This window comes from Doryrhamphus excisus, linkage group LG19, assembly GCF_037039965.1.
Source record: "Doryrhamphus excisus strain RoL-2023G ecotype Guam linkage group LG19, RoL_Dexc_Guam_v1.1, whole genome shotgun sequence".
Taxonomy (NCBI): Eukaryota; Metazoa; Chordata; class Actinopteri; order Syngnathiformes; family Syngnathidae; genus Doryrhamphus; species Doryrhamphus excisus.
Genome location: NC_136375.1, coordinates 6,443,160 through 6,452,453, shown reverse-complemented (window position 1 = coordinate 6,452,453; position 9,294 = coordinate 6,443,160). Strand labels below are relative to the sequence as shown.

The following is a 9,294-nucleotide window of genomic DNA, read 5'->3' as shown; positions in this document are numbered from 1 at the left end:
TAAAAGGGCCAGCCTTAAAGCTCCAGCCTTAAAGGGCCAGCCTTAAAGGGCCACCCTTTAAGGGCCACCCTTTAAGGGCCACCCTTTAAGGGCCACCCTTTAAGGGCCACCCTTTAAGGGCCACCCTTTAAGGGCCACCCTTTAAGGGCCACCCTTTAAGGGCCACCCTTTAAGGGCCACCCTTTAAGGGCCACCCTTTAAGGGCCAGCCTTTAAGGGCCAGCCTTTAAGGGCCAGCCTTTAAGGGCCAGCCTTTAAGGGCCAGCCTTTAAGGGCCAGCCTTTAAGGGCCAGCCTTTAAGGGCCAGCCTTTAAGGGCCATCCTTAAAGGGCCATCCTTAAAGGGCCAGCCTTAAAGGGCCAGCCTTAAAGGGCCAGCCTTAAAGCGTGTTGAGAACGTTCCAGAAGACGTTGACATACAAAGCACTTGACTGTTGTTCATTAAAGTCTGGCCTTTATTTATATCAAAACATTTAACAGTTCCATTTTCTACAAGAACGCTAACAACAATAATAATTAGTAGAAAACATAAACGACGTCTTAGCACCTTAAAAAAATCCTTCTGGCCTGTTCTGATGGACTAAAAGAAGATAAGTGCCCAGAGAGTCGGACCAGTATGAAGCGGGTCTCAGTTCAGACGAGTCAGAATCCAACATGCTGATCAGTTTTAGCATGCGCTCCCCCTTTGCCCCCCCGCAGTTCTCGAAGTAAGCTCAACCTGAAACATGTCAGCTAGCTACTAACATGCTAGCATCACAGTGCGTGTGCGCGTGCATGAACGTGTTCAGTGGCGGGCCTTGAAGCAGTAAACGCCGTACAACTTGTGCTTCTTGTCGGGGAAGCCGCTGAAGCGCACCGCTGCCTCGTCGGGGCTGCAGCGAGCGCGCGGGCGGGAGATGGGGTAACGGACGCTGCCGTCGGCCAACCAGCCGCCGTCGCAGCGGTCGTAGCCCAGAAGCTTCCACGCCGCGTACATCTGCCCCACCTTGGCCACCTGGGCGCCGTTCTTCTCACACGCCCGCCGCGCCTCGTCGTACGTCAGCTTCGTGGGATGGATGAGGTAGTACACGCTTCCTGCAAGACCACCGAAACACCAAAACACGTCAGTACTGCTACGGTATATCCTGTATGGAAATATCAATAGAAATACTCGTACTGTGTATTATAGTACTGCAAAACAACTAGTACTGCTGCACCACTACACGCTATTACAAGTACTGCACTAACCTCTACACACGCACAGTCTTATAAAGTACTACACTACAAGTGCTACTATATTCCTCCACTGTTATACAAGTACTACACTACTCCTACACAACTACTAGGACAGAACTACTACTACTGCACTCCAACTACACAACTAGTACACCACTACACAAATACAACATGACTATACTACTACAAAACTACTATACTACAACTACTACTGTCATACAAGTACTATGCTACTACGGCACAACTACTATGCACAACAACACTACTACACAAGTACTACACTGCAACGTTACTATTACACAACTACTATGCTAGTATGCTACACTAGAATACAGATACACTACATTACTATTACACAACTACTATGCTAGTATACTACACTAGAATACAGATACACTGCATTATTATTACACAACTACTATGCTAGTATCCTACTACACAACAACTATACTAGCATACTACCAGACTAGCATACTACTACACTACATTGCTATTACACAACTCCTATGTGGCATACTACCATGAGTCCACTACTACGAGACTACTAGTAGAATAGAGTATGCAGAGTAGTAGAGAGTAATGGACGTCCATGTGAGTGTAGAGCGTAGCGCCCCTGCTGGCATGGAGGATGTAGGAAGTGACCTTGGTAGTGTGAGGTGAAGCAGAAGACGTCGTATTGGTTCTTGTCTTTGTCTCTGAGGCCGTAGCTGCGAAGGCCGGGTACGGTGTTCTTGCCGCCGCAGGGTTCCCTGGGGGAGGTGATGGGGTACCGGACCGAGCCGTCACTCAGCCAGCCGGCGTTGCACCAGTCCAGCCCCCCTCGCCACGCCGCGTGCAGCTGCTCCAAGGACGCCACCGTGGCATCCTGTTCCCGGCAGGCCCGCTCTGCGTCGTGGAAGTTGAGGTTGTAGCGACCCAGACGGGGATAGTATGGGAAGACCACACCTGCAAGCCACGCCTCATGTTACGTAACAATAACACTCCACTCCACTAAGCTAGTACTATTTGTAGTAGTATGTTGTATGTGATTGAACTAACATTCATGGCTTTGGTTGGGCGGTTTTAGCATGTGACCTCCGTGTTGGGGGTGTGGTCTCACCTTCCAGGTCCAGCGCCACCACCACAGTGGCGTCCTCCAGGCCGTCAATGACTTCGCATTTATATCTGCCGTAGTCCTCCAGGACGATGTCGCTGATGACCAGTGAGGCGTCCGTGGGGGAGGAGCCTCGCAGGCGCACGCGCCCGTGGAAGCTTCCATAGCTTCTCTTGTGGTAATCCATGGCCGCAAACACGTCCACCTGGAGGGGACGGGGTGTCAGGTGGGGAGCACATGACCGTCACGTCTGTGCACCCAAACAAACTAACCTCCTTCAAGAAGTCGGACGTCAGTTTGGTCCACTTGATCCTCATCTTGCGATTGGGGGCCAGGGATTGGTCCCGCTGGATGCTGCATGGCAACGTGGCGTTGCCCCCCCGCCTCGAGACCACCATGGACTGCTCTGACGTCACCGACAGGCGAGGAACATTTTCTACAACATCAAACGCAACAAGTACTTCATTTGAAATGTTCCGTGTATACCACTTTCATGTGGGGACATTGGCGGCTAAATAACCCGCCATGGGGCCAATGCCTTTCAGAAGGTGAGAAACACGACCCAAATTCATCCGTTCCACATTTACTTATTATTTCACCTCTCTACTTTATCTCTGCCATCTCTGTGTGGAGTTTGCATGTTCTCCTCGTGCATGCGTGGGTTTTCTTCAGGTACTCTGGTTTCCTCCCACATCCCAAAAACATGCTGGCTTCATTGGCCACTCCAAATAGTCCATAGGTATGAATGTGGGTGGGAATGGTTGTTTGTCTATATGTGCCCTGTGATTGGCTGGCCACTAGTTCAGGGTGAACCCCGCCTCTCGCCTGAAGACAGCTGGGATAGGCTCCAGCATACCCCCCCTAGTGAGGATAAGTGGCATAGAAAAAGGATGGATGGATGGATGATGGATGGATGGATTAATGGCTGGATGGATGGATTAATGGATGGATAAATGGATGGAATGGATACAGTGAAGAAAATAAGTATTTGAACACCCTGCTATTTTGCTATTTCTCCCACTTAGAAATCATGGAGGGGTCTGAAATTTTCATCGTAGGTGCATGTCCACTGTGAGAGAGATAAACTAAAAAGAAAAATCCAGAAATCACAATGCATGATTTTTTAACAATTTATTTGTGTGATACAGCTGCAAATAAGTATTTGAACACCTGAGAAAATGAAGGTTAATATTTGGTACAGTAGCCTTTGTTTGCTATTACAGAGGTCAAACGTTTCCTGTAGTTTTTCACCAGGTTTGCACACACTGCAGGAGGGATCTTGGCCCACTCCTCCACACAGATCTTCTCTAGATCAGTCAGGTTTCTGGGCTGTCGCTGAGAAACACGGAGTTTGAGCTCCCTCCAAAGATTTTCGATTGGGTTCAGGTCTGGAGACTGGCTGGGCCATGCTAGAACCTTGATATGCTTCTTACGGAGCCACTCCTTGGTTTTCCTGGCTGTGTGCTTCGGGTCGTTGTCGTGTTGGAAGACCCAGCCACGACCCATCTTCAATGCTCTGACAGAGGGAAGGAGGTTGTTCCCCAAAATCTCACAATACACGGCCCCAGTCATCCTCTCTTTAATGCAGTGCACTCGTCCTGTCCCATGTGCAGAAAAACACCCCCAAAGCATGATGCTACCACCCCCATGCTTCACAGTAGGGATGGTGTTCTTCGGATTGTACTCTTCATTCTTCTTCCTCCAAACACGCTTATTGGAATTATGACCAAAAAGTTCTATTTTGGTCTCATCTGACCATAAAACTTTCTCCCATGACTCCTCTGTATCATCCAAATGGTCATATGCAAACTTAAGACGGGCCTTGACATGTGCTGGTTTAAGCAGGGGAACCTTTCGTGCCATGCATGATTTCACATCATGACGTCTTAGTGTATTACCTACAGTAACCTTGGAAACGGTGGTCCCAGCTCTTTTCAGGTCATTGACCAAGTCCTGTCGTGTAGTTCTGGGCTGATTCCTCACCTTTCTTAGAATCATTGAGACCCCACGAGGTGATATCTTGCATGGGGCTCCACTCCGATTGAGATTGACCGTCATGTTTAGCTTCTTCCATTTTCTAATGATAGCTCCAACAGTGGACCTTTTTTCACCAAGCTGCTTGGTAATTGCTCCGTAGCCCTTTCCAGCCTTGTGGAGGTGTACAATTTTGTCTCTGGTGTCTTTGGACAGCTCTTTGGTCTTCGCCATGTTACAAGTTAAAGTCTTACTGATTGTATGGGGTGGACAGGTGTCTTTATGCAGTAACGACCTCAAACAGGTGCATCTGATTCAGGATGATACATGGAGTGCAGGTGGACTTCTAATGGGCAGACTAACAGGTCTTTCAGGGTCAGAATTCTAGATGATACACAGGTGTTCAAATACTTATTTGCAGCTGTATCACACAAATAAATTGTTAAAAAATCATGCATTGTGATTTCTGGATTTTTCTTTTTAGTTTATCTCTCTCACAGTGGACATGCACCTACGATGAAAATTTCAGACCCCTCCATGATTTCTAAGTGGGAGAAATAGCAAAATAGCAGGGTGTTCAAATACTTATTTTCTTCACTGTATATTGAATTTACATGATTTAGATGGATTTTGCAGAAAACATTGAAATGCACCACAGAAAAATACACATTAAAACACATTAATAAATAGACAGTCAGACATAAATAAATACATAGAAAAAGAGAAAAGCACTCATAGCGTAGACATCCGCCAAGCGCCATCGTTCCCCCCATATTGTGATTTAAACCATAAATATTAGTCCTACATTTATTTTATCTACTTAGATTCCTTGACCATGAAAACATGCAATGGAAAGGTGTCAATGACAATGCTAACAGGCTAATGTCCCCATGCTAACAGCTAGCATAGTAACGGTAAATGTTTGTTCCTACCTCTGAAAATGCTAAAAACGTTAAAAATATGTTAGCATGCCTACATGCGAAAATTAGTTAACATTTAGCATGATATCGTAAAAATAGTGGTATGCTCATGTTAGCATGCTAACAACTAGTGTAATAGTGTACCTATGAAAATGGCTCAAAAAGGCTACTATGCTAATGTTAGCATTCTTGCAATGTTAGACAACCCCTCGCATGATAGCGGTGTTTATAAATAGGTGTCTACTCATGAAAATCTTTGAAAATGCTAACATTAGCATGCTAACACCTAACATGATGTAGCATGTACTGGGAAGGCTAAATGTCTGGAATGAGTGCTCTGGCCATTTTTATGACCACCGTTATATATCCACAAATGCTGAAAATGGTCCTATCTGGCAACGTATAAGAATCCTTTAAAAACATGCCGGATCCAGACGGTGATCCCCAAAATGTAATAATTTCTTTCATGTACCATTCCCTGAAAAAATTTCTGCTCTGTGCTTGGTGGAGGTAAACATGGCAAAATGAAGAAAATGTAAAATACAAATGAAGGCATGGAGAAGACACATTGTATGTAGTATTCTACTCTGGTCACTAGGTGTCAGTGTTAACGTTTCATTTATAGACAAGTCTCCTCTTAAAGGTCCTACACAGACCAAAGCTATCCACCCGATGTGACATTGAGGGCTACTGTATGTTTGGGGCTGTGAGTCCATATTCTCATGTGTGTGTCCTGCGATGACGCTAGGAGTGCAGGGTGGTGGTTCTGGTGTTGGATGGAGCCAGTCCAAGATGAGATAATGTTATCCCGCAGAGCAGCAGACCCCCACATAGCACGCTTATCCAAACAAGATGCTGATAAGGTCAGGAAACAAAGTGTCGGGAACCAGACGCCGGCTCACCCGTCACGTAGATGGTTCTGGAGTGCTCCAGGTCGGGGTACGAAGTGTCCAAGTTGTCGGCTGCGCTCAGCGAGACCAGGGTTAGGAGCAGAGCGGGAATCAGCAACATGATCACCATTCTCATCCGCCACTAAGCACCTGTGAGGGATGCACACACACACACACACACAGGATGTGATGTCATCACATGTCATCACAACCCCCTCCTTGTCTTCTTAGACAACATAGATTAGTCCAAGTCTAAGACATACAGTATATAAGTCAGTCAGTAATAAGACTAAAATGGACAACAGCAGACTATATACGTAGCTACATGTTAAGCTAGCATACGAACACAGCCTAAACAACACAACCATCCGTTGAGCTAGATGTTTACATCTTCAGCGGTACGGGAGGGATAGGATCCTGACACGGGACCCTAGAGCGCCATCTTGTGGCAGTGGTGAAAAATACATATCGTATATAAGATGCTCTGGAGTACTAGTGGCAGGACCAGCCAAACCAGGGACATATAGTCTGCAAAATACATAATCTTCGCAAATTATCGTCTTGGAATATTTTGATCTTGATTCCCGTGGAATTATCAATTTTTCCCAACATAATTTTATTTTGAAAAAAAAAAAATATTTTTTTATTTTATTTTCATTTTACAACTTAAAAGAACATCTTTGTAACATTTCAACCCTCTGCCACAAGCATAAAATTGGTACTGTTTTACACACACACACACACACACACACACAAACACAGTGCTGCATTAGGACAAGGACGAGAAAAGGACAACACACACACACACACTGCGGCTTGTTCTCTATTGCGCAATGGGAGTGTGTGTGTGTGAGAGAAACGACACACAACTTTTTGGAAGATGGACTCCTCCATTCAAACCATACTTGTTACCATGACGACACAAACACTTGATTTGATTCCTTTCAATGGACAACAGAAAGAAAAATCACTTCAGCAATAACCTTCCGTGTGTGTGTGCGTGTGTAAAGATGTCGTCATTCAGCTTGATCGACACTGCCCCTCCCCCCTGACCCCCCCACCCCCACCCTAACAAGCTAGCTTATCTTGGTTCTTTACGTACCAAAGTGCTGATGTGCTGCTCCTTGTGCCAACTGGACCTCCTGCACTCAGCAGAACCTGTCTGCACACACACACACACACACACACACGTTCATGGAACACATTCTCTGTGGGACAAATATCAAATGTTTACAAAATACATGTAAAACTGTAACATTAGGTACAGTATTCAGGGGCACGTCCTGTCATGGGTGTCCATCTGTGTGGAAAGTAAACATGGGCCAGGTGTGTGTGTGTGTGTGTGTGGCATGAAAGCTGCCATTTTGACAGGTGATCGCGTACATCAGGGGTGTCCAAAGTGCGGCCAGCCCAACTTTTGCAGCCTGAAGCATAATTTCAGAATAAAACGAAGAAAAAGGGGACCATCGTGTCAGTGGTGACCCTTGGCTGGCGTCAATATATCAATATCGATCAATATTTCATCAGAATTGCTCATGTTTTAACGTCTGGATGACACCCTCGCTGGGAAACGTCAGCGTTGTAGTAAGTAGTAGTAAGTTCCAGCCCTTTTTTGGTGAGATCTGTTCCGCTCTCTGCTGGCCGAGAGGATCCATTAAAGTCTGCTTACATTCCACAAGGATCCATCAGCTCTGTCACGCCGCCATCTTTGGCTCGTTACGTTGGTCTGGAATCATCTGGCATGCTAGCATGTGTCTGGCTTGGGCACTTGGATACGCTGTCAGTAACCCAATAAGGGTCATATCTAATCATTTACATCATCAATAAACAACTCAATCCATTTTTGTCGAAGGACAATATATTAACACTGACACACGCTAGCCATGCTAGCATGCTAAAGTAATGAATACAGTGGAATCTACGTTAGCGGCCGCCTCAATTGACACCAAAATTTTCTGTTTAGCATACAATACTCTGCTAGTCCGGATGTGTTATTTGTGTATTTTTATCAAAAAGCGTCTTTAGCTTCTAACAAAGTCGCTAGCTTGTTACGTTACTTGCTAAGTTAGCTACATAGCCCGTCTGTGATGTCATCAGCTGTTGACGGTTATGCTAACTTTTCCCTACCTAGTACCAAAAACCAGGAAACTACAACTACCTGGTACCGCCATGCTAGCAGGACCCGCGTCACTGGCTGAGCCATGTCACATGACCTCCCTCACCCAATTGTCGTGTTGACATGTGGAACAGCTGGAATAGATGTTGGTCAGGTGACACAGGCGGCCATTGATGGCGTCAATAAAAAGACTCTCAGCTCACAAGAGAAAAAACACTTTTAACCTGTTGTTAGGACGCCGCAATTAGACCTTCAAGTGGCCTCTGTGTGTGCTGGGAGGGAAGGGTGGAGCCCCGAAGTGGAGCCCCCAGGTGGAGCCGCCAAGTCTGCGTCAGCAAACAGAGAACGCTTGTTGCTCGCCCTGCCGCGTCCGGCTCTCGCTCACAAACGTCAACGCACATGCTCGGCTGCTGTGACGCCCACGATAGGTTTGGTTGCTTCCATGGCATCACGACACTACACTACCCACAATGCCACATGGCCTCCGTAGCCATGGAAACATTAAATAAGAATATGAAGAGTTCATCAAATACCAAAAACAGGACAACGCTAAATTAGCCTAAGACAAAACTTTACTAATAAAGAACAAATATTTAAAAATCCATAATACAAAAGGAGCTGAACAAACTATGAAAACATACAAAATAAATCATTTAAAAACAACACTAAACCAGCCTAATAATATAAAACATTAAAAAAACTTGATGGAACGTAAACGCTCTGAGCTAAATTAAAAAAAAATATTTTAAATGACAACAATAATAATTAAAAACACGAAAACACTTCACATGCTAAATGAAAAATGTCAAAATTAAAACTCAATTAAAAGACATGACAACCCTCAAAAGCAATGAGCTAAATGAACCAAATATTTGTAACAAATTAAATCATAAAAATGATTGTAAATAATATTTACAAATAAATATTAAATACAAAATAATAATAAAAAACATGATGAGACTCATAAAAAGCTCAATAAAACCTTAAAAATACAACAAGAAAAACAACACTAAAGCTAACTAAAAATGTAAATAAAATTGGAATAAAAGCTAGCTATTATTATGATTAAAATTTAAATTAATACAAAC

At 44.8% G+C, this 9,294-nt stretch overlaps 1 protein-coding gene across 1 annotated transcript; it reads right to left on the bottom strand.

Annotated features, from left to right (window-relative positions):
* Positions 1-450: 450 nt before the first annotated feature.
* Positions 451-8,472, bottom strand: hapln1b (hyaluronan and proteoglycan link protein 1b). Its single transcript, XM_058057406.2, has 7 exons — positions 8,431-8,472; positions 7,193-7,252; positions 6,103-6,240; positions 2,579-2,742; positions 2,313-2,511; positions 1,856-2,158; positions 451-1,072 (listed from the first exon to the last, which is right to left on the bottom strand). Exons 3-7 carry the CDS (start codon positions 6,224-6,226, stop codon positions 783-785), a joined length of 1,080 nt encoding a protein of 359 aa, XP_057913389.2. The 5' UTR covers positions 6,227-6,240; positions 7,193-7,252; positions 8,431-8,472; the 3' UTR covers positions 451-782.
* Positions 8,473-9,294: the final 822 nt, after the last annotated feature.

What these genes read in the sequence shown, in the direction of transcription:
- hapln1b (XM_058057406.2), bottom strand. Translation starts at nt 6,226, where the DNA reads ATGAGAATGGTGATCATGTTGCTGATTCCCGCTCTGCTCCTAACCCTG. An exon ending in CAGAACCATCTACGTGACGG is followed by an intron (nt 2,743 to 6,102) that starts GTGAGCCGGCGT and finishes TTGATGTTGTAG; the next exon opens with AAAATGTTCCTCGCCTGTCG. An exon ending in CGTCCGACTTCTTGAAGGAG is followed by an intron (nt 2,512 to 2,578) that starts GTTAGTTTGTTT and finishes CGTCCCCTCCAG; the next exon opens with GTGGACGTGTTTGCGGCCAT.